The sequence below is a fragment of the Odocoileus virginianus genome, chromosome 10 (genome assembly GCF_023699985.2).
Source record: "Odocoileus virginianus isolate 20LAN1187 ecotype Illinois chromosome 10, Ovbor_1.2, whole genome shotgun sequence".
Classification (NCBI taxonomy): Eukaryota; Metazoa; Chordata; class Mammalia; order Artiodactyla; family Cervidae; genus Odocoileus; species Odocoileus virginianus.
The window spans coordinates 12,318,381-12,343,419 of NC_069683.1; the positions used below are offsets into that span (position 1 = coordinate 12,318,381).

Genomic DNA, 25,039 nt, shown 5'->3' on the forward strand with positions numbered 1-25,039 from the left:
CTGCTTCTCCACTCCCCAGCCCGAGGGGGCGCTGCAGCGCCGGGCGCTCGGCCCGCCCCTGCGCCGAGCCCCGCTCAGCTCCGCGCTGCGGGCGGCACCGCGGTGGTACGTTCCCCCGAGCCGCCCTCCCCTCTCCGCGTCGGCCCTCCCCGCCGGTGGTAGGTGCCGGAAGTGCCGCCATTTTGGGGTGTTCGGCTTTGGCGGCGGCGGCAGCGGCGGCGGCGGCGGGACGCAGCGGCTCCCCCGGGACTCGGCCTCAGCAGCGAGGCGGCGGCGGCGGCGGCTGCGGAGGCGCAGGCAGCAGCTGAGGCGGCGGCGGACTGAGGTGCAGCCGCTGGTAAGTGCGGCGGCCGTGGGATAACGGGCCGCGCGGGTGGAGGGAGGGAAAGGGGCAGGAGGGAGGCGCCGCGGGGCGGGTCCGGTCCGGGCGGCCCCGCGGGGTCACCAGGGCTCCTCCGGGCGCGGCCGCTCCGGGTTCCTCGCGGCCCCCGGAGGCAGGTCCGCGGTCTCTCCCCGGGTGTCGGGGTCCTCGGCTGCCCGGGTCCTGCCACGCTGGTCCGGCGCGTGCCCCGCGCCCAGGGAGACCCGCCCTCCTCGTGGCCTTGCCCCTCTGCCCGCGCCCTCTGCCTTCCCCCTCGGGGCTCCGAGGGCTCGGTTCCCTGCCTCGTCTGTAGCTCCGTCCTCGTTTTTCCGGCCGCCGTGCCAGACCCAGGCTGCCTGCCCGGGACACCCCTTCCCTGCTCTTGTCGCCCCACGTGTTCTCGGTCCTTATCCTTGGGGTAGGGGTGGGGTGTCCCCAGGACCCCCTCCTCCGGAGGGCCGCGCTTCTTCTCCGGAGCTTTGGGAGCCCCCCAGTTCCTCGCCCCAGATCCGCTAGGGCCTTGGCTCACCCTCCCCCCACGTCAGGTGCTCACCCAGTCACGGCCTAGTAGCTGGGCTGGATTCTCGCACCCGGGAGCGCCGAGAGCACGGCCAGGAGCTTTCTTCCTTTGCTAAAGGACCTGCTTTTGGAATGTAAGCTTCTGGTGTCTTCGGTTGCGGTTCTCCAGGCAGGATGTTGTTTTAATTCTCGAGGACGGTTGTCCAGGCTCGAAGCAGCTTCTCTTTGGTTTAGGCTCATCCCCGTAGTGGAGGGGCAGGTGGTAAGGTTTTGGTCAGAGGCTGCTTTAGCAAAATGGAATCTTTTTTTTTTTCTTTTTTCTTTTTCTCGCCAGCAAAGTTAATGCTGTACTTTTATTACCTTCGAGTGAGAAGGCTGCCTAATACTGTCAGACAGCGTGGAGTGCTTTATAATGTTTGCAGTGTGAGAGGTTACAGATACCCGATGAATCCTTTGCAAGAACTTCACTCCTAACAAAGGTCTTTTCGCTTTCTTTGATGCTCTGTAGGTTGAAGAGGCTTTAGTAGCATTCTCTCACCTTTTCCACAAGTGTCGGGTTGGCTCATTTTCCACAAGTGTGCCCTCTCTCCGAGGGGTATTGCCAAGTTTGAGTTTGTCCTGAAATTCTCGCGAAGTAAGGGTCGTCTGTGAGAACCACCAAGGATTCTTTCCACTTTAATATTCACGAGTCCACTTGGAAAATAATCCAGTTGCCACAGCGTGCATAAACTATTGCTCCAGGTCCCTCCCCTACGGCTGTGTTGTTATGTTCTTCTAACTTTACTTACAAGTCTGCGGTTTCTCCTCCTAAGTTAGCTAAGATTGAAGCATTGCTAGTAGGGAAGCGAAGCCGGAGCTTTCAGCTGTTGTTTCAACCAGGAAGTTTATGGTTTCCCCAGCGGGTTCTTGCCTCTTGACTGTCCATCACCTATTTCCATTGAGAATGGCCCTTGACCCAGAGCATAGGCCTCAACTTCTTTCCAGCTATTCATTTATTTTTGCCCACGGGGTTTTCTTCTCCTCACTTGGTATCTAGACTTAAAATCCATTCGCTGGTGAGGCTAGATGAGCTGGTGAGATACAATAGCTTTTCCAACCACTTCACTTTTCAGATGAGGAAACTGAGGCTCCCACAGGTTACTTGCCCCAGATTCTGTAGCACCTGCCCTTAGGACAGTTTCAACATAGATTAAATATATATATATATATATTTAATAAATTATATATATATATATATAATGGGCAGTAATGCAAATTGCTCTTCCAGATGTGGTGGAACGGAAAGGACTTGGAGTTGGAAGACCTCAATTGTCATCCTTGCTCTGTTTCTAGCCGTACAGCCTTGACCGAGTCTCCGCTTTGAGCCTGTTCATTCTCGTCTGTAAAGTGGAGGAAATCATGACCGTTTCCCATGGTGCCAGTTCAGTTCAGTGCCGTGACATACTACCAGAGGCAGGCAGTGAAATTTTAAGCCAGAATGATTTATTCTTCTGACAGTTATATTTCTTATTACAGAAGTTACAGATTCATTATAAAAAAAATGCAGATATGCCCAAAAGGGAGAGCTTCACCCTTAGTTCCACCACTCAGAGGTGATTGGTGATGTTTAGTCTTTATCTCACTATCTTTTTTTATATTTGGTAGAAAAGTTCATTATTTTATCAAAATAGGCTTACCCAGTTAATAGTTTCGTGATGTGTTTTTAGGATTTAATACTAGGTGATAGGCATTAACAACTCCATATTAAATGATTCTCTGTGTCTTATAGCTCCCGCACATGAGTTAGGCCAGCGGCTATCGGAGCATGGGAACTGAGAATCTGCTCTTTTAAACATGCTGGGCGGGAAGGAGAGGCGAGGAAGGGCAGAGACGGGACATGTATTGTATGTCTACTGTGGGATTTTTTTTTTTTTTTCTTTTTAGAAATATTTTGGCTCTGCTGCTCAATGTAGAGTCTGAGTCTTGAATTCTGTGCCCTTTCCTGTGACTGCCACTGTTGCTTCTTTAACTTTCCTGTGAGGCCAGACCTAATAAGGAATTGGGAGGTTAGAAGGTGGTGGTGATGTGCCTTGGAGGGGAAAAGAAAAGGGCTGTCACCTGGAGGCTGGGCTGAAGAAATTGGAGGAAGTAGAGGCACCGGATCCTCTCTGAGCTCAGGGATCTGGGTACTTCCAACAAAGTGCTCTCTTTTCTTAAACCAGCACATGATATAATTTGGTTTAACTCTGTTTCCTCTGCTTTTTTTTTAACAGCTTTATTGAGATGTAATTCACATACTATACAATCTCATAGTTTTAGTATATTACATTATTTAAAGAAATTGTGGTAAAATATAACACAGTTTTGCCATTTTAACCATTTTTTTTAATGTGGCATAAAGCACATAACATGAAAGTTACCATCCTAATTATTTTTGAATGTACAGTTTTGTAGCATTAAGTTGTTACTGCCAAGTGGTGTCTGACCCTTTTGCAATCAGATGGACTGTAGCCCGCCAGGCTTCTCTGTCCATGAAATTTCCCAGGCTTGAATACTGGAGTGGGTTGCTGATTTCTCCTCTAGGGGTTCTTTCCAACCCGGGGATTGAACCCACATCTTCTGCAGAGAGGAGGGTTGTTTACCACTGAGCCACCAGGGAAGCCCCTAGCATTAAGTACATTCGTATTAATGGAAAATAGATCTCAAGGACTTTTTCATGTTCTAAATCTGAAACTATGTATCCATTAAACAACTCCCATTTTCTTCCTTTTCTCCTCACCCCAGCCTTTCATAACTGCCATTCTGCTTACTACTTCTATGAATTTGATGAATTTTCTATTTATAAGTGGAATCACACAGTATTTGGCTATTTGTGACTGGTTTCTTTCACTTACTAGAGTATCTTTAAGGTTCCTCCATGTTGTAGCACGTGGAAGGATTTCTTTCCTTTTAAAGACTGAATAACCTGTTATGTGAACATACCACATTTTGTCCACTTACTTGTTGATGGACATAAGTTGTTTCCACCTTTGGGCCTTTATGGTGAGTGCTGCTGTGAACATGGATGTGCATATTTATCTCTGAGATCCTACTTTCAATTCTTTCAGATGGTACTCAGAAGTGAAATGGCTGAATCATATGGTGGTTCTGTGTTTAATTTTTTGAGGAGCCTCCATACTGTTTTTCGCAATGATTTCACTGTTTCACCATCCCACAAACAGTGCACAAGAGCTCATGTATCTCCCCATGCTCCTCAGCATTTGTTTTCTTCTTTGTTTTGGCCACACCGTGGAGCATGCAGGGTCTTAGTCCCCGTCCGTGTCCCGTGTCCCCCCCGCCCCAAGACTGAACCCTGCCCCCTTTGTGAAGCACGGAGTCCTCACCACTGGACTGCCGGGGTTCTTCTCTGACAGTAGTTATCCTAACGGTGTGAGGACTCACTCTGGTTTTGATTTGCATTTCTGACTAAGGATCAACATCTTTTCATATGCTTGTTGACCATTTCTATATCAGCTTTGCAGAAATGCCTGTTGAAGTCCTTCCCCCGTTTAAAAAAATAAAAAATGTTATTTTCTAACGGTGGTGTTGAGTTGCAGTTCTTCGTGTATTCTGAATGTTAACCCCTTACAGATGTATATGATTCACACACACTTCATCCCATGCCTTTCGCTCCGTTGTGTCCCTTGGTGGAGTCTCGTTCATGTTTGCTTTTGTTGCCTGTGCTTTTGGCGTCTCATCCAAGAAACCAGTGCCCTGAAGCTCATGCCCTGTTTTCTTCTACGAGTTTGATGCTTTTAGGTTTAGGTCATTTTAACCTTTTGTTTTTGGCTGCTCCATGCCACTTGGCTTGCAGGATCTCAGTTCCCTGAAGAGCTGTTGAGCAGGGGCCACAACAGTGAAAGCCGGAATCCTCACCACGAGGCCACTAGGGAGCTCGCCCGTTTTAAGAGTACGGTGCAGTGACGTTAAGTACATTCACAGTGTTGTGCAGGCATCATCTCTATTTCCAAAATGTTTTCTTCAACCCAAGCAGAAAATCTGTAACTGTTAAGTAATAACTATCCATTGCTCCCTCCTCTAAGCCCCTAGTAACCTCTGGTCTACTGTCTGTCCCTGTGAATTTGCCTGTTCTGGATATTTCATGTAATTGGAATCGTGCAATATTTATTCTTTTGTGTCTGGCTTATTTCATGTAGCACAGTTTTCAAGGTTCATCCATGTGTAGCAGGTATTAGGACTTTGTGTGGTTGAAGTCCTCTACTGATAGAAGTCAGGGATGTCTCTTTCATCTTGGTATCTTGCCCTCTTGGTGCTCTTGAATTGGTTAGAATGCTTGCTCTTCATGGGAATTGCCAATTACAGGGGGATGTCCAGATTCCCTCAGATCTTTGAAAACATTGAAACGTATCAGTGTATGTAACAGTAACCCAGATGACAGTTATCAGCATCATTTCTAATTTCTGATTTATGTGTACAGAAAAAGTATCTCCTGAAGAGAAAGCAAAGGCAGGTCTCTGCTGTTGCGGTGTCACTAACACTGAGTGCCTTTGTTAGAGGAGTGGCTGGTACCCAGGTGCTCCGTACTGTGTGGGGGTGAAGCTGTAAACCTGGCCTTTAACGGCCTGCTTAGAGTTAATAACGAATACATTAAGGGTAAGAGCCTTCGGAAGGTTATGAGCCTCCGAGGTTGTTTCTGTATATTCAGAGTATTCACACGATGGAAGGCTTTCTTCTTAGGGTGAGCTTTTCCTTATTTTTTGGAAGTTCATAACTGATTTTGAGCTGCTTGACTGTCTACTTTTCCTCTTTGCTTTTCGGACGTAGCCTCCAACTCCATTTTTCTTCCTCTGCAGTAACAAAAGGAGTGTGATTAATATTAATTCTTGTGACTTGAGATGAACTGGAAGTTTTATTTGGTCAACTTTGTTGTCCTAAAGAGGTATTACAGGCCTCCCAGTACTTGATGCATGGGATTTTATTGTAGTGTTAGCCAGAAATGTCTCTCTCTCTCTTTTTTTAATGATTTGTTTAGGGTCATAGTTGCGCTCAGACTGGCTGGAGAGAGCAGGAGCTGCCCTGTAATTCCGGCGTGTGGGTGAATGTTGCAGTGGCTTTCCCAGTGGCCGAGCGTGGTCTCTTGGGCGCACAGGTTTCGACAGCTTTGGCTCTCGGGCACCAGAGCACCCCGTAATTGTGGTGCATGGGCTTAGTTGCTCTGAGGCATGTGGGATCTTCTTGGTTCCAGGGATCAAACGGGTGTGCCATTCATTGCAAAGCGAATTCTTAACCACTTGACCACCGGGAAAGCCCCTTTTATTCCTCTTTCAAACAATACGAACCATTTTTTTTTGTTGTTCAAAACTGTTCCTTGATTCTTGATTATTTTAGGTAATAATAATTAAAAGTAGACTGTATCGTGGAGGCTCAAGTATTACACTATATGTTTGAAATAAGAATTAACTTTATATGTAGGCCTTCTTAGCAGAAGTTACAAATTCTGCTAGTTGATTGCTATTAGTATAATCTTGTATTTACCTGCACACCTCTTCCTAGAGGTGCTATGGCCTGCTGAAATGTTCAAAGAGCAAGTAAAATACAAACAAATTTACACTAACTTTTTAGTTGAGGTATAGTTGATTTGCAGTATTATATATTTCAGATGTATGACATAGTGATTCACAATTTTTAAAGGATTTACCCCATTTATAGTTACTAAATATTGACTATATTCCAAAACAAGAAATTTTTGAACAAAACCTGGAGGATTAATCTCATAATTGAGAGTTGATTCTAGGATTTTTGAGTTTTTAAAATTGGTTTGAAACCTGTGGTTTGAAAGAATGATGTGACCTGAATAGGATGTATGAGCAGAGCCTGGCAGGGGTAGGTTTGACAACTCCAGCTCTGGGCCTTAAATTGGTAATATCACTGTGTGACTGTTAACATTTCTGGGCTTTCCCCTCATCCTTATTTATTTATTTACAAATTAATATTTTTATTAACATGTTTCAAACAATAACAGCTCATTTCTGAAAGAACAGATCTAGTCATATTGAATTCCCTTTTTGCTTGCCTCCCCCCATCTTTAAAACGGAGGTCACCTGGAGTGGTAATGTGAGAATTGACTGAGATAACTGAGTAGTGCCTGGTGCAGTGCTGATAATGCTATTTCCTTTCTTCATCTGTGAAAATGGGCCTACTGCTTATTCAGTGGTCAGTAATGCAGTTAAGCCAAATAAAAGATACAGGTAAAATGACTCGGTGCACCATGCATAGACAGTAGCCACTGTCAGTGTTCCTTTCCTTTCCCCCTTTCAGGTGTATTTTGTTGTGCACATTCCTTTGTTCATTGTGGCTTAGGGATAAGATTGTTTCCTAGAGTCTAATTTGTGCATCTGAATTGTTTTGCTGGGAAGAGGGTCCTTTCCTGTAGAAACTTGGAGCTCGTTGTTTCCTGTCATCTTCACTTTGTGTACTTCACATGGAGTTTGTTAATAGGGAGTCTTCTGTGTTCATAGAAAACTGAAAAATACAAATGAGTATATTACTGGATTTGCTCTAGGGACACCTGGTTATAGCTAACTAGTTTTAGGCTTGGAGAGAGGGTGGATTCTAATATTTAGACTTGTAATGACAGAGGATGAGATGGTGGGATGGCATCACCAACTCAGTGGACATGAGTTTGAGCATGTCCTGGGAGATGGTGAAGGACAAGCCTGGTGAGTTGCACACCGTGGGGTCACGAGGAGTCAGACCCCACTGAGCGACTGAACAAAGAGGTGAAAGCGTTAATTGGTTGTAGCTGTTTGCTTTGTAAACTATTGTATCAAGAGTCCTTATCTGAGCTTTGTAATTTACTGAAGACAGTTTTCTTGATGAGATCTTTGTAATTGTAACTTGTCCTTGCCATGAAATTGGCAGTTGGACTCTCCTTAAAGGACTGGTTTCCTCACAGGGTTAATCAGCAGAACTGTTTGTGTGGTTTGTTTGCGTTTTCTGGGGGCGCACCTTGCAGCTTGTGGGATTTGAGTTGCAGATGCCCAACCAGGGCTCGAACCTGGGCCCTGAGGTGAAAGCACCAAGTCTTAAACACTGGATCGCCAGGAAATTCCCGTGTTCTCTAGTTATTTTTTAACCTGCTATGCTGTGGAAGCCATGAGCATAGGTTTATTTTTAACTTCTTTGAGTTCCAGACCTGTAAAAATTTTCAAGAATGTTTTATATCCATGAACTCCACATTAGCTTAACACATTCTTTCGGCTAAGGAAATCTTTAATTCTTCAAAAATGTTACCTCACAGGCTCGAAGGATAAATACCAAAATTTTTTTCTGGACATTGGGACATGAGCAGTTTTTCTTTTCTTCATCCTTGCCATTGTTTTTAGATTTTCATACAGAGAACATGAATTTCATAAAAGTTACATTAAAATTAGACTGTATGCTGAAGAGATGAGAAAGTCTAGTTTGGGGAGATTGAGTATAAAATTTCTTACGTTAAATGATTTTAAAGCATTTTAATTCTTAGAACTTTGTGAAGTTCTGATGTAACCCGCAATCAGCTGACCTTTCCCCCACTATACAAGAAATGGACTCACTTTTAGAACAGCATTTGAGTTGTAACATTTTGATTTTTCTTTTACTTCACTTAGAAAATGTGGCAGAAAATATGAAGAGGAATGGTGAGTTCTGGTTTGGAGGCTGCAGTGAGATCTAATGGATCTCAATTGATTTTAATATGCCTCTTTTGGGATGAGTTTGTAGGTTAGGAGTGTGGCTTTAGAACTGTTGGCTAGCTTTTTCTGACCTCCATAGCTGTGTTCAGCTTTGAAAAAATGGAGTTAAATACCACTCCCCCCCCCACCCCCCCATTGAAACTCCATTGAAGTTTGTTCCCAGATTGGGAGATGTCTTTAGTTTGGGGATTGTACAAAATGAAGTTTTTTGGTTCTAAAGCTGTAATTTTGCTAGGTCTGTAGTTTTCATTTACATAACATTGTTACTCTTACAGCAAAGGAATCAGTAAATTAGAAACTGTCACCACTTTCTCATTGTTCTTTTTACCTTTTCGTTTCTTGTGAGATTGAAGCAAGCTCTGGCGTGTGGGAATGTGTGATACTTTGGTGATAATGTAGGGTAACTAATAGTCTACTGTGAGTAGACTGTCTTTTTTAACCCAGTAGTTTTTGGACATCTGTTAAGTTTTTACTAGTTTCTGTTTTGTACAGAGAGTTTAGGTTTTTCCCAGCTTTTGTGCTTAGAGCCTTTGTGTGTGGGAAACATTGCTCTCCTGCCCCCGTCCCCTCCCCCGAGTTGCTGTTCCCAGCCCGGCTGCTTCTCTCCTGCCTGAGCTGTCTGTGTGGCGCTGTAACCGTGCATGGCGGGCTGGGCCATCACCAGTGAGGCACACCTCTGCGGTCCTGTTGGCTGCCTGAGCGAGAGGCCTAGGGGGTCCAGGGGGTGAAAGGAAGTCAGGGTGGGGTGACGAGCACCTTGAAAATGTATAACCCACGTTCCTCAGCTAGCAGGTTATTACTGCACTTTGAAACAGACCCTGATGCTGGGAGGGATTGGGGGCAGGAGGAGAAGGGGACGACGGGATGAGATGGCTGGATGGCATCACTGACTCGATGGACATGAGTTTGAGTAAACTCTGGGAGTTGGTGATGGACAGGGAGGCCTGGCGTGCTGCAGTCCATGGGGTTGCAAAGAGTCGGACACGACTGAGCGACTGAACTGAATTGAACTGAGTCCTTTTAAACCTTACAGCAGGCTTTCAACTAGGGTATTTCACAGAAGATACTTACGTGGTAAAAGACTGTTTATTCCTTAGGTTCATAGTTCTTAGATGTGTGGCCAGAGCGAGCAGAGCAGGCGTTGCATTTTGTGCTCTTCGGCCCTTCCCTGAAGCTGGTTCTGTTTCCGTTTGTCATGTAGTGCACAGCTGATCTTTGTCATGAAGCTGCTCCTGTCCGTTCATTCTGTAATGTATCGTAGGGTATTATTTAGTATTAATGTATCTTTTCCGTGAGATTTTAAGGTTGTTGTTTTTTTTAATTGTTTATTTAGTGTAGTACGCATCTTCTGAGGAGTCAGGCATGCAGACCCCACCCTAATTGTCCTCTGTGACCTAGCCCTTTTAACAGTTTGCTGGACCAGGGGCAGGCACTTAACCTAAGTTGAGCAAATCAGTTTCTCCTAGGAATTTGAAACTGGAACTGAGATTCACGCCTTCAGGGAACAAACAGGTTCACCTGAATTCAGAGAACTTGAAACAGATAAGCAGATGCCAGGGTCCTGCCAAATTCAGGCTTATGTATGTGGGAGCATGGAGGCCAGTGTGGGGTGGGGCGGGGGGGATTGAGTAGATTTACCCAGAAAGACGCACTAATGAGAAATGCAGCCCCGGGGAGAAACAGACTGGAGACACGTTCAGAGTAGAAGCCTGGGTGTGTGAAGGCCATCCAGCTGTGGCCTCACTGAGCTCCAGGCCTTCGGGTCCTGTCTTTGCAGTCAGTGCCTCTTTTGCTTAAGCTAGTTTGGAGGAAATTCTCCTTAATTCCAGCCAGAAGAGCTTTGACTGAGATGCTTACTGCAGAGCTCTGCCTAACATTTCTTAAATTGTAATTTTAGGATAGACAAGCCTAGGATCATGGCTCTTTGGAATATTACCCTTTCCCCTCCAACCCCTGCCTGCGCCCCCTCCTCGCCCCGCCAGGCTGCCTGGGGTTCTGGCTTCTCCACCTGTGTGGTGTAGACATGCATCTTTGTTGTCCCTTCTGGTGCAGAGTGCTTCTCTCTGCTGCTTTGCCAGCTCAAGACTGAGGGCTTGGGGTTTTTTTAAAAACAAGTTTCTAATGATTATTTGTTTACAACTTGTTCTTCTTAGGCATGTAAAACTGACAATAAAGTAATATTGCTATTTAAGATGAAAATTTAAAGTGAGCCATCATTTTTAAAGAGTTTTTTTGTGAGGCATATGAATTAGATCCTTTCTTCATTTTCTAGTTAAATAACACATTTGCTTGTTTCCTGATTTGTCTTTTAAGAAAGTTGATGGACTTGAGTGGAATACAATAATGTGGGTTGAACGGCAGTTGAGACTCTAAACAAAGGGTAATGGCGAGTGGCTGTGTGCCCAGTTGATGGAGTCTGTCTGGTCTCAGCTCAGCTAGGAACTTCATGAATGGTCTGTAATGGGAGCATCACAGTGGTGTTTTTCACTTTGAGAAATGTTAATGAGGGGGAGAGGGAAGCTCTGAGAAAGACAGTTTAATGCTTCTAATTTGATTTCTTTTTCTTCCTGTGATCATTTGGTTTCTGTTAAGTTGAAAGACTTTACACCAGAGAAGTGTAACATTCCTCTATACCATTAAAACCAGAGTTAAAAAGAAATGTGGATTTGTATACAGCCAGGAAGGTATATAGATGTTCAGGGTAGGAAAAGCTGAAAGTCATTATTTTACACTGAAGCCCAGATTGTTGAGAATACAACCTAAATAATGCTGTGCCTTCGCATTGTGCTGTAGTGTGTGTATGGTATTGAACCAAGTGCTGTTCCTAGAAGACACTTTAACATTTTTACAGTCCAGAGTGCTTACTGGTATAAGGCCCTTGCACAAAGTAGGTAATCGATAAATATTTATTGAAATACTGTATATCAAATGACAATTTTATGTTTGAGACAGTTCAGTGCTAAAGATTAGAAATAGGAAGAAAACTTTTAAGACTGAAATTCTGTGACTCCATTTTTTTAAATCATTGTCTTTTGAAAATTATCAGTACCTTAAAGCTCCAGAGAGTTTTCTGGGGGAAAAAATATAAGCCACTTTCCATTGAAAGACCATTAAGTTGGCTGAGATTTGTACTATAAAAGCCTTTGTGTATCTTAAAACCTCACACCGTATACTGCCTGGACAGAATCAGAAGGCTCCTTGACAACCCAGATTCTGGCTCTGTTTTCTGTAGCTCCAGAAAATAAGAAGAGGAGAATCTGATACTGTTGGCAGTCTGTGCTCTCTTGCTTTTCTGGGCCAAGACATGCATTTAAAAATAAAATCAAGGAAATTGTAAACCAGTAGTAAAAACAAATAAAACACCCAAGAGTTTGCCTCTTCTCAAGTCCTGTGCCCCGAGTCTCTTTTTGTCTCTAGATATCTAATAGTAAACTAATGTGACAAGACTGTGCCTTGGGGCTTGTCCTTTCTTCCCATTTAAAGTTTAAGGGACATGATCATGGAAAGACACCATGTTTACTATATCATTATTGTTTGTATCGTATGCCATGTTTCTTTAATAGCCTCTGGATACAAGTCTTTTTTTTTTTGCTTGCAAACTTCTTTACTGAAATAATTTGGGTTATAGATTGTGGAGATAGGATTGAGAAACTGCTCAAAAATAACCCTTCTGGACCTGCTACAGGAAAGCTTAGGTGAGTAAAAAAATCAAAACCAGATGCAGTGTTTCTGTGGAATATTTTGATGCCGGTTGTTTACTTTTTTGACAGTGTAGCTTGTCTCCTTAGGTCTTTTTTTTTCTTACCCTCTTTAGACTTGTGAATTTGTGATTTGTTTTTTAGGTTATGAATTCTGTTTCAGCACATTTTATCTTAGTGATGTTTATATTTAGGTTTTTCAATAATTATTAGTGTGAGATCAGGGAAAAATTTTTATGAGCACAGGGACACGTCTTAAGCTTTGTTCCAAGTATTTTGTAGCTCTCAAGATAATTGTGGATCAGGCCTAGGATAGTTGAAGTTTTAGGTTATTACTGTGAAATCAAGTGCTATTTTTATTAATGTTAATTTGTCAGGTGTAACTTTGCTTTGGGCTAAGTAAGACATAGAGAAATGTTTTATTCTGAATTCTGACTGCTCCACTTCTCTGAGCAAACCAGATCCACAGATTAGCCTTGTAAATGATCTTCTTCCTTAAGGTATCTTCTAACAGAATGGGTCTCAGGGGAACCTGAGCCCCGGCACACATTTAGCTGGGAGTGACAGTTCATCTCCCTTTGTCCATATATAGCAGTTTTGGAGGCAGACCTGCAATTTAAACTGTGTTCTGGTCTGATCAGTGTGATTTATTTTATAATTTTTATTTTTATAATTATGTGCTATAATTATAAATTATAAAATTTATAGAATTTTAATATAATTTTATAAATTATAAAATATATATTACAATTATGTGTTATAATAATTATTTTTATAAATATGTGTGATGTATTTCTGACATAATCATGTAGGGGAGCTGAAATTTCTTGAGAATCTTGATTTAGAAAACTTTGAAGTCTTGATGGGGAAATACTAAATACAGTTCACGCGGTCTGGTGATCTGGAAAGAAATGACAGCATACGTAGGTCATTGAGACTTCAGTGGGCTTGTGTTTATTTGCTTGTATGAATAGAGAGATTAAAAGTTGAACATACTTAACTCTCGTAAGAGTGTCATTAAACAGTATTTTGTCAGAATTGTATACTACATGGGAAATGACCACGGAGAGACACCAGTGTTTATTTTGCCACTCTTGTTTTTACCGTGTCATTTTTGATAGCCTCTGGATATGTCTCCAAGTCTGGTTTAAAATGTTGCTCCTTCTTGGCTGTGCTCCGTCTTCGCTGCAGTGCACGGCCTCTCACTGTGGCAGCGGCTCTTGCTGTGGAGCTGGGGCTTTGGACTCCGGGCTCCTGGGCTTCAGAGGTGCGGTGCCCAGGCTCCTGGGGTCTTCCCAGGTCAGGGATTGAACCTGTCTCCTTCTCTGACAGGCTGATTCTTTCCCAGTGAGCCATCAGGGGATGACCCCCCCCCCCCCACACACACACACACACCCACCCCTTTCTTTTTAAAACTTGGAGACTACCGAATTACTCTGGATTACAGATTGCGGTGATGGGACTGGCAAACCACCCAAAAATAACCCTTTTAGACCTGCTATCTTTCTTAAAGGCAGCTTGCTGAAGAAAAATTAGATCAGGCTTTCTGAATTGCTAGATCCAGACCATCAAAAAATGCTCTGACCAAAAGGGGAAAAAGCCTGCCGGATCCACCCCCAGGAATCCTAGTGGGTCCCCATGGTAACAACCTCCTGGCTTACAACTTGTCACTGTAACTGTCACTGGAGTTCAAAGAAAAACCAGTATATCAAGGACTGTGTGGCATTAACTACTCCTTGGTAAAATGCTGTTGCACATGTGCAACAAGCCAGAAATAGAAAGTTAAAGGTTTTAATTTCTGTGTTCCATTAATTAGATGCTTTAAAAAGCTGCAGAATTATGGCAAGGTGCTGTAGTGGGAAGGTGGTGGGTGGCCGAGGCAGGCATAGGAGGAAGCCATAGGCTTAGAATGTTAGGATCTTCATTTTCTTCTCTCAGCAGCCTTTCATTTTGCAAAGTGGAAAGTGAAATGCCTTATTTAAGTTCACAGAGAAGTGGAAGCAGGATTCCAACCCATGGCTTCTAATTTTCCAGCGTTGTTCTGCTGTCTCTGCCTACACATCACATTTGCTTTGCTTCTACTTTTCAAAAACCAAGTCTCAGTTTCTGAGGTTAGGAAAAGGCCTTAGAGGTCATGCAGGGAAACTTCCTACCCAGTGGAGGAATCCCTTCTACAGCATCCTGAGCAGGTGGCCTCTGCCTCTTCCCTCAGCTGGGGTTTACTTGTCTAGTTAGCGAAAACCCCACTGCCTGAATTCAAAGAGAAGAGTTTTACATGGCTTTCTCATTTTAAAGCTGTAAGCTTTGTTTTTCTCCCTTACAAAAATAGCAATTGGAAATCAGACCTGAATGTTTTTCATTAGCCTGTTTATCTCCACTTAAGTCATTCTTGTCAGTCATGACAAGATGGAATAATTTGTTGAAGAATTATGTCGTGCCTAAATCGTAGAACTTGGAAAAGATAATGCCATATTTGGAACAAGCTAGTCCTTTAACAGCTGGGAGGGAAGAGATGATAAATGCTATATTCAGCTTAAAATATTTTATAATGTGCTTATTAATAAGATGAAATGATGGTGAGCTGAAGAGTTCTGCTGTTCTCAGAAGGCCTCAAAAGAGGCCTTAAAGTATTTTAAAAGCAAAATCAAAAGCTAAATAGGCAAGGTGTTTTGTGGGGTTTTTTTTTTGTGGTACATTTGTGACCATTACTCTCATTGTTTAGAGTAGATTGATTTACACAGAAGTGAGTTTTGGATTCAAAACCAACATTATTTTGGTAATTATTAATTGCATGTACCAAAAAAGGATTTTTTTAGGTCTGTTTTCTGGATATCATTGTTGCTCAATATGCCAGTTATTTAATGTCCCTTCAGTAAGTGCTTCAGCTTTTATTTCACTTTTCTTCTTTCCTAATTACTGGAAGGGTAGTAACAGGTAAACCTTTAAGGTTATTAGCCTGAGGTTTTGTTTTTTTTAAATACCTTTTAAGCAAAGCATAAATGCATGTTTTCTAATAAAGTATACAAAAATGATTTCAGTTTCTTATAACCACGGATATTTTTTCCTCGAAGAATTTAGCATGTCTAAAAATGGAGAATTTGGCTCCAATGTTAATTTTTCTTTTTGTCTTACCAGAAAATTAAAGTGAAAATGCCGTTGGCAGTCTTTTGCTGCTTGACTTCAACACAGTAGAGAATGCTATAATGAAAATGTGGCTGAGTTTTTAATATTCTGGAATTTCATGACCACCAGCACCTCTTGGTTATGCAGCCAAGATAATTAAGGTAATCAAATATTTTAGTCATTAGCAGGTGCGGCCTGGCTCTGAGAGAAACATCTAGTCCCAGCTTCAACCCAGTGCCCTGTTCCCTCATTTAGTCCAAAACGTATTATTTTTGTTGGTTGTTTTGGTTCTTAATTCGACCTGTGAGTTTTTGCATAAAAGTTCATACAATTTTTTGTGATAAGAAAGTATGCTGAATTACAGTGTAATGATAGAAACTAGCTGTTAGACTGCATGTTTTGGGTGGGAGGTGGGGAATGGGAGAGAAGGGAGGAGAGGAAGAGAAGGAATGAGACAGAGAGAGGGAGAGAGATGGTTGCATCTGTACCATGTTATAGATAAGAAAACTTGAGTTAGGAACCTCAGTGAGGAGAGTAACTTATTTGGGGCATCTAGCTATCAAGTGGTAGGTCAGGGCAGGACTTTGAGTCCACATTCCAAATTCCGTGCCATTTTCCTTTGCTTTTCTTGCTTTTAGAGGCTCAGACTCATAAAAATGAGATAATTTATTTTTATAACCACTCCTTTTCATGTGGTAGTAAATTTTTAATTGTTAATCAGTCATGTAAGTTCAGTGTCTCATTTTAGAAGTTCTTACCTTGAGTTAAGGGGGAAAATGGGCATATCTGTGAACTGCTCTGATAAGATATTGTTTGTGTACCTTACCTAAACTGTTTTTACCTGTTTTCTTGTTAAAAATTAGGAGTAATTTAACCCTAACAGAAGTGGGATGGAAGTAATGGTTTTAAGGTAGGTAGCATTCATAGCACCTTCAGGTCTTTGCAAAGAAATGTATGGCATTCCTATGGGCAAATAAATGGGGGTATCCCTCCCACGGGTCATTTACTAGATGAGAAAACTAGATGTTGGATCTTTATTTGGTTCCTTAGTGAGAAATGGTGTGACATAGAAGTCTGCTGTGTTCCTTTTTCCCCTTCTTCTTACGGTCTGGTTCTTAGCTCTGCTCCCATGTCCACAGCCATCCTTTTGGCTCTGACATTACTTAATTCTAAACAGCCATATTCCACGAGCTCCTAGAAGAGAGGAAGAAATGATGAGTCTCTCCTGGCCACTTGTGCCAAGTGGTCTGCCCTGTGACCATGTCCTCTTTTGACTGGGCCCACATTAAAGCCTGTCCCAAATGCTATCTGGATGCGTGTCCTTGCTAGCAGTCTTGTTTTTTAAGCCTCCATTTACAGGTTGATTCGCAGTGGGGAGAGCTGTGCTCGGAAACTTTGTGATAGCCTGGTTTTTCTTGTCTTGCATCTCTTTGCTTCTATTTATGCTCTCTGTACCTCTTTCTTGAGCTTGCACCTTCTGCATAGCTGACTCTATTATATCATCTTTGAGGCTGCAAAATAAAAGTTGGAAGATTTTAAAGTTAAAGTTCCCAGAATAATGTTGTCGCCCACATTGCACATATGTCACATTTTGAGTTTACTAGTTAAGCCTCTAAATATGTGCTTTATATACAGTATGTGCAGTGTGATGACTTAGGTTGCCATGAGAACCTAAAAATTTTAGGTTTAAATGGTTCAGTAACAGACACATTTTTTTCTTTTATTGTCTTAGAGGCAGGCTAGCTTTCTCTTTGATCTAATAGACTTTTTACAAATGAGATGTTAGTCAGGGCCTGTTCTCAGGGATCGCCTCTTGCTGACGGGATGGGCAGCTTCTTTGTCTGTCTGTCTGTCTGTCTGTCATCAGTCTCCTTCATTCCAGTCTGCCATGCTCTGGTTTTTTTCCCTGTCTGTCTCCTGTTACTTTGCTACAGGATAGAATTAGAAGTAGGAAACTGGAAGTCTTGCCTTCTTAGAAAAAGCAGTATACCTGGTAAGGGAGGAGCTGTCTAGTGGGACAGCCCTGAGCACATCCACAGAATTCCACTCCCTGCAGGCCTCCTGTGATAAGCTGTGGTGGGAAAATTTGCTTAGGCCTGAGCCAATTGTTGCACTAGACTTCTTTTTTTGGTAATTGAGGTATGGTTGATTTACAGTAGCTTGAGAATTTTTTAAAAAGAATTATGATGTTAGTCTGTCATGTAAAGCAATTCAGATTCCTCTTGAATTGGAATATATTATTTTGAATAATTTCTTGGCCAGGGTGACTTGTTTATTCTTGACTAGGCTTAGTCATGAAGATTCCCTCCTTTTTGGACTAGGAAGTAGAAGAGGAGATGATGGAATGTTAGATGTAACAAACTATGTATTGTTTGGTCTTTGATTCTTAAACCTGTTTTGCATCATAGACCCCCCTTTGATAATCTGGTAAAAAGCTATGGAGCTAATTTCCCTACAAATGCAATTTAAGTACATAAATTTATTTTGCATATATATGTAAAATTTTGCACATAATATAGTGGAGTTTATGGAATCCATGAAATACTGTGAATTCTGTAGGTCTGTGGACCCTAAACATGGACTCCTGATCTGGTCCAGTGCCATTTTTCTCCTGAGGATGTGGGTATCAGGAAAGAAATCACTTGCCAGAGGCCAAACTATAGGTGTGTATAGCCATTTTGATTTTGTGGTTATACTTTAATCACCCTTGGTATATATAGTTGTGATGTTTTGCATTGTGTTTATTTTTACATAAGTAATCTTAATGGATAATTAAAGTTGTGATGTCATCCAGAAAGTAGCACATTAGCCCACAGCACGCTGCATTTTGGGAAATCAGAGTCGCTGTAACAGGCCTGGTCAGACTAGATTACATGTGTAAGCCACCAGCAGAGCTAAGAGAGTTTAACCTAGCGTTGAACACTAGCACGTCGGCGTTTGTGGGAAGTGCCTGGACCGCCTCTCCTGCTGGAACCCTGCTGTGCTCTTTTTCAAGCCCGTCACGAGGGGGTGGACAAGGCTCTGCCTTGCTCTCGAGATCTCGGAGGTGGGGTTGAGAGATGGGTTTATCTGTGATTGGGCCTTTTGCTCATCAGTACTGAATTATGTACAACAGGCACAGAGAAGGTTTCAAATGGTTAGTTTGCCTATGAAATATAGTAAAGTAAATAATTTTGGTAGACCAATTAATTTTAAGGATTTGAAGGGTTTTCCTTTTTTGAGTTTTAGGGAAAGCATTTTGCTGGGGTGCTACCCAGTTGTTTGAGTGTTTATGTCCCGTAACCTGGACGATTGTGTGTGCACGTAAAGCAGACATTTCAGTGATAGAGAGGAACTAGGCAGTGCTCTCTTGTCCAGAGCTCCCCTTCATGACTGGGTGACTTAGCAAGTGTTTTGTCATCAAAGATATTCAAATGCACACTAAGTATTGGTTGATTGATTGAGAGCTAAAGTACAGAATCTTTTGAGGCCCTCAGCAGTGCATTTCTTTCATTTTCTGGGCCCCCTCTCCACCTGCCCTCTTTTTTTTTTTTTTTTTTTTTTAAAAAAAACCATGCATTTCTTATCTGTGGAGAGTTTACTCTGGCCACAAATGAAGCTTTTCATATATACTTTATATTGAGATGAATGTGAATGGTTCGAGCAGAGTAATTTTTAGAACATAAACATTTGACGTCTGATTATATAAGCCAGCATCCTGGGAAATACATTTTAAAAGTTATACATTGTAAAAGTTATATCAGGATTTATTTTAACTTGTAAATCAGAAGAGAACAAGAGACCCAAAATGCAGTCTGAGAGTTGGAATGAGACTTTTCATTCTGAAAACACCAGCGGAGGGTCCTTCACATAGATGCAGAATAACCTTTTTTGCATGTTAAATTCCAGAATTTAAAGGATAAATTAAACCTTGTGGTGGCTGCTGCTGATCTGGTAAGACTCTGACCTACTAAAGTGTTCACAACGTCTTTTCTGTCTCCCGTGGCAGAGGGACTCTTGGTGTGAGTGACTGAGATGATTGGGAATTCCTCGGCTGAGATAGGATCTTGGCGCTTTCTTCAAGCAGCAGCCTGTGTGCTTCTGTTCTTTGTCTGGAGCATGTGAACACAGTGCATGTGTGTGAGATAGCGGGGCTCAGTGGGGGCCCCCTTTCAGCAGCCATGTATGGAAAGCTGCTGCGGCCCCTGCCCCTCCCTCCCTCCCGGGCGCGGCGCGGTCCGTTCTGCGCGGCTGCTGCTCCACTTCTCCGCTATCTATATTTGTGCAGCAGCAGCAGGGGCGGCCTGTCCTGGCTTGGGCCTGCAGCTTGCGCTCTTACCTGCGTGCTCTGGCTGTGTACATTTCTGTAGAGGACTGAGGTTTCAGATTAAAGAGGTGACCTGTTTGCCTTGTTTTGTCAGTTATAAATGGTAAAGAATATTTCAGAAACTTGGGGGTGGGGTGACGAGGAAAGATTTGTATTCTTTAACAAAATATATTAGGGGGAGGATGCCAGACTGATAAACATAGTTTCAGAAATGACTTTGTTCTCTTAGAAACTTTTCTCATTGAAGTAGTAGTGTTTTTTCTCTTTTGTTTTTCACTAGTCACAAAGCCCAGTTCCCATACACATCTTTTTGTAAGAGGGGCTCCCCTGTGTCTCAGACTGTAAAGAATCTGCCTGCAATGCAGGAGACCCGGGTTTGATCCCTGGGTCCAGAAGACCCCCTGGAGAAGGGAATGGTAGCCCACTCCAGTATTCTTGCCTGAAGAATCCCATGGTCAGAGGAGCCTGGCGGGCAACAGTCCATGGGGTCGCAAGGAGTCGGACACAACTGAGCAACTTAACACTTTCACTTTTATAAGTCGGGGCTAAGCCTCTTCCTTTGACCTTTTGCTGGAAAAGGAACTAGGAAATGCCCCATTTCTCTGGGCTTCGCAGTGACGGTGCTGTTTGCATCGTTTCAGAGGGCTTTGTCTAGTTTGGCCTTAACAGAAAGCTCGTGAATTTTTTTGGTGTCATGTCTATTTAAGGACATGACATGTAGACAAGAGTTCGGGTTATTCCAGAGAGTATTAGGTTTGTTATATGTTTAAAGAGTACTCTCTTGCCTTGTTGTAAGGTATTCTAATTAGACAAATAAATACCTCATTCTTGATCAACTCAAGTCTAAATTTAAGTTGGTTTCTTTGTTTTACACTTGCCTTTTACTCCCCTCCCCCAACCCCCCATGAGTCATAAGCATGCCAAGTTGGGAATAGAACTGTCAGCTGAGAAGGGATGAGACACTTCTCTGCACATATTTGTAACTGGCTGGTGAGGAAGGTAAAGGACTTTAAATGCTGGAGAAATGCATTCACTGAGGCAGCTTTTTCTGTGGCTGTGTAGTATGGTCGCAGGGTTCCGTGTGACTATTTACTGATGCCGTCTGCCTTTCAATCACTTAGGAGTCTGTAGTCCTGTGACTTGTCCCGTGACTTGTCCGTTGTTGGCTTCAGGGGTATGTATGTGTGTGTAGGGCCTAGGACCTGGTACTAAGTCTCTCATGGGTCCCATTACTTAATGACTTTCTAAAATTCTGTTGAGTGCATCATTAAGTCGACTTCACCTTCTTCTTGGTAGCGCTTAGCCCCTGTCTCAGTTTGCCTTTCTGCTGATGTTTTCTCATTTATATCGTGAGTCACTGTACACTCTCTTTAGGGGCTGTCACTGGAGATGAAAATCAGTGGCAGCTCTCAGATTGTAGAGCTCAATCTCAGTAAAGGACACCGTGATTTAGCACATCTCTTTATTTCAGCTTTTCCTTTGTTCTTGATCTTTTAAAAACTTTTATAATTTTCCTGGTCTCGTTTTATTAGTTGGTATTTCTTCATTGTATGCTTCCATAAACCCTTTTTGGTATGATGAGGGTAATAAATAAATGTTCATAAATAAATAAGTGCTCTTAGAACAAGTGGTTCAGTCTTTTGTAAGGAAGGTTACACTTACACTGGACTCTTAACAGACGCAGTTGAAGATTTGTCTGTCAGTCAAATCTATACCCCTCCCTCTCCTCCTAATAGGAGGTATTTCTGTATAATCTTAGGTACTCCATTTTGCTGGGATTGACATCTGCACACTGCTATATTTAAAGTAGATAACCAGCAGGGATCTACTGTATAGCACAGGGAACTCTGTTCAATATTCTGTAATAACCTAAATCAAAAAAGAATTGGAAAAATAATAGAAAAAGTCCTAGGTACTCAATTTCGAAGAGAAATAATCCTGTCCTGCCATGGGCACCAACCTCAGTGCCTGGGATAATCATGATAGCAGTTTATTGAGTACTCTGTGTCTGCCAGGCACGGTTCTAAATGCTTTATATACATGGATTTTTAAAATTCAAACAAACACCTTCTAAAGTAAATACAGTTGCTGTGACCATTTGCCAGATGAGGTAACAGGTATAAAAATGTTAAGCAATTTACCCAAAGCTAAACGTGGCTAGTAAGGTCAAAACTGGGACTAAAAAGCAGTGGTGTGACTCCAGAGTATGAGGGTAGGGTGTATTACTGGCTTGTGCTCAATATTTGTTAATTTTATTAGCATTCTGAATTTTATTTGGAGATTTTTGAATCATGAGTCATCTAACCCAGTTTCATTTTAAGAATTTCCTTCTAAAAATGACTACAATATATGACTTTGGTTTTGCAGGTCACTGTCAACTAATTCATTTATTGATGATAAAAACTGGAAGGCAAGTAAAGTAGTGAGCCTGCAAAGCATACCCCAAATTACTAACTTATCTCTGCTAGTGCCAGACTGTGTGTTGAAGGTACTGAAAGCAGAGTTAATTTTAGCTTCTTTAAGTCTGGGGCCCTACACTACCCATCTTTAAGAGATGCCTTCATAGGGGAGCATGGGGAGCGAAGCCTGGCAAATTTTGCCTGATCCATTAGCTTGTAATCTGTGTGAGGGTAACAGGATAATAAATATATTCAAAAGAAATGATGATGGTAGAATTATTAGTAGGCAGAGTAATTTCAGCAGAGGGTAGCAAAAATGTTATTCTAATCTTAGACAATGTGATTAACTAGCACAAAAGTTTGGTTTAGACAGAAAAGGAAGAATCGGCTCTCCTGCAGTGTTTGCTCTCTTGAAATGATGACAGATTTTCCCTGACCATATATGCTTTTCCCTTGTATATATGTGGCCCGGTGTTTGTGTAAAGCTTGTCTTCTGAACAAGGACAAGGATTGGGCCTTTTTTGTACCCCCTCTGCTTTGAGAGTTAGATGTTCTCTATGTGCATTTTTTTGATGGATAGCTCTCCCATTTTATAAGGAGCTTGTTTTTGTAAAAATGAAATCAAAGCACTGACAAGTTTAATTTTGTGGAACAGTGGGTTTTTTTTTAGAAGTGATTTGAAGGAGGTGACAGAGATCATATAAATGGGTGTTTAAATGTGAGAAGCACTTTTAGGAGCACAGTTTGAGAGTGATGAAAGCATGATAATTGTTAGGAGCGCAGTTCGAGAGTGATGAAAGCATGAAAATTGAAGTCACTTTTTAAAAAAGTGACAGTATTAAAGAGAGATTTAGAATTTGCCCTAGGGCTGCACATCCTTTGGGATGAATCAAATCATGCTGAACACATGGCCTGATTGGCTGAAGCAAAAGTATAATTTTTGTATCTCGGGGAGCATCTGCATGGAATGAAGTGGTTTCTGGTCTTGTAGAATTAGGACCTTAACAGAAAGAGGTTGAGTAGAGTTTCCTGCTTTCCAGCAGAATAGGACACACCCCCTGAGACAGGACCATATGGAAGCATCCGGCCTGAGTGCCCGTGTGTTGGGGTTGAGGTTGGGGCAGATGGTGCAGGCAGGGTTCCTGGCTGCTTGGTCAGGGAGTTTGGAGATGACAGAAGTTGGATGCTAGGTGCTGTGGAAGGACTGTTGTATGTGATGTATATTGGGCATGTTGGCCTAAGAGTTGAAGTGAGCTCAGTGAGAGACTATTGATGTATTTGGTAGCATAGGGGTAAGATAAGGGAAGAGATAGGAAGATGCTGACTTCAGTGATACCTCAAATTTGATCTTAACCTCCTGAGATTAGAAAGAGGGAGACAAGATACGGTGTGAGAAGCAGGATTCCAGATCCCTGCCCTCGCTTGTTCTCTGGAGACTTCAGGTAAGGTACGGCAGGACTGTTCAGTTCAGTCACTCAGTCATGTCCGACTCTCTGTAATCCCATGGACTGCAGCACGCCAGGCTTCCCTGTCCACCAACTTCTGGAGCTTGCTCAAACTGATGTCCATCGAGTTGGTGATACCATCCAACCACCTCATCCTCTGTCGTCCCCTTCTCCTCCTGCAGGACTGTAGGATTTTTCTTTTTAAGCTTGACGCTGTTTTGATTCTTTTTTGAGATACTCGGCCAAAAGCTGTATTTATAGAACTTGTTTTGACATGTTATCTCACCCTGTGCCTAGCTGGTGATTCCTTACTGGAATCCAGCTAATGTTGCACTCTGCCTGGCAGGAAGGATTGATTGGAGAAATGTACACATATATATGTATACAGCTGAGTGGTTGAAGATAGCCCCAGACTTTGTAAATAGGCCGGCTGTAAGGTTTGCAGTCAGCTAAGCTGCTGGAATAAGTTCACGTGGTGTCATTCCTCAGCTCACACGTGGTAGGTATACTGCTGGTTCACCTGGACATTGCTGTTTCCACACACGTTTCTGGAAAGCAGGAAAAAAAAAATAGAAAAACAAAGTGCTTGGTTCGTAACAGATTGAGTTAGGGTTTTTCTTTACTTTGGTCCTCATAACTTCCAGGAGTTTTCTTTAAAAAAAAAAAATTTCTGTAAAGTAGATAAAAACATATCCACATGTAAGCAATTCAGTCAGTGTTCCACTTCTGCAACCTTTTTAGCAGTTTTTTTTATTCTTCCAGAGATACTCTCTTCTATAGTTTTATAAATATTCTATTTATTTATTTATTTGTTTGTTTTTGGTCAAACTCCGCTGCTTGTGGGATCTTAGTTCCAGGGACTGAACCCGGGCCCTGGCAGTGAAAGTGCCACTGGACTCAGAGGAATCCCCAGTCCTTTCCTGTATAAATACAGCCTCCTGATCAGTACTTAGTGGTACATTGGAACTGCCTTTTTCTGTTTAATAGCTTCAGCGGTATTGTGTCCCTGTACTATATTTAACCAGGATCCAGCTGATAGGCATATGTTTTTCCTGTTTTTGCTGTTATAAACAATGTCCTTATGAATGCCCTTTTGTGTATATCAAGTGTAAGTTTATTTGGAGGGTGTATTTCTAGAACTGGAGTTGCTGGATTCAAAGTGCATATATAGTTGTCAATATTGATACACATACTTAAGATCATTTTTTATATTTTGCAAGTGATGTCTATTGAAGACTAGAAAGATTTTTTTTAAATTTTATTAAAGTGTATTTGAATTACAGTGTTGTGCTGATTTCTGCTGTATAGCAAAGTGATATATATAGATATATTCTTTTTCATATTTATTTTCAATTATGGTTTATCACAGGATATTGATTATAGCTCCCTGTGCTATATACAGTAGGACCTTGTTGTTTATCAGAGTAGAAAGATCTTAATGCAGTGGCAGTCAAACCACTAGCCCAAACAATTACT

The 25,039-nt window shown here is 42.2% G+C and overlaps 1 protein-coding gene across 11 annotated transcripts in view; it reads left to right on the forward strand.

Annotated features, from left to right (window-relative positions):
* The first annotated feature begins 248 nt into the window (after positions 1-248).
* Positions 249-25,039, forward strand: part of CELF1 (CUGBP Elav-like family member 1) — an 88,343-nt gene continuing 63,552 nt past the window's right edge. For 3 of the 11 annotated variants that reach the window (XM_070473012.1, XM_070473017.1, XM_070473025.1), the window contains exons 1-3: positions 261-337; positions 15,426-15,574; positions 16,277-16,323. In XM_070473012.1, coding sequence (XP_070329113.1) covers positions 16,304-16,323 — 20 coding nt within the window. In that variant the 5' untranslated portion in view covers positions 261-337; positions 15,426-15,574; positions 16,277-16,303. Of the gene's footprint in view, positions 338-15,425; positions 15,575-16,276; positions 16,324-25,039 lie in introns of all 11 variants that reach the window. The other 8 variants (XM_070473008.1, XM_070473007.1, XM_070473016.1 and 5 more) reach the window with 5 other exon arrangements.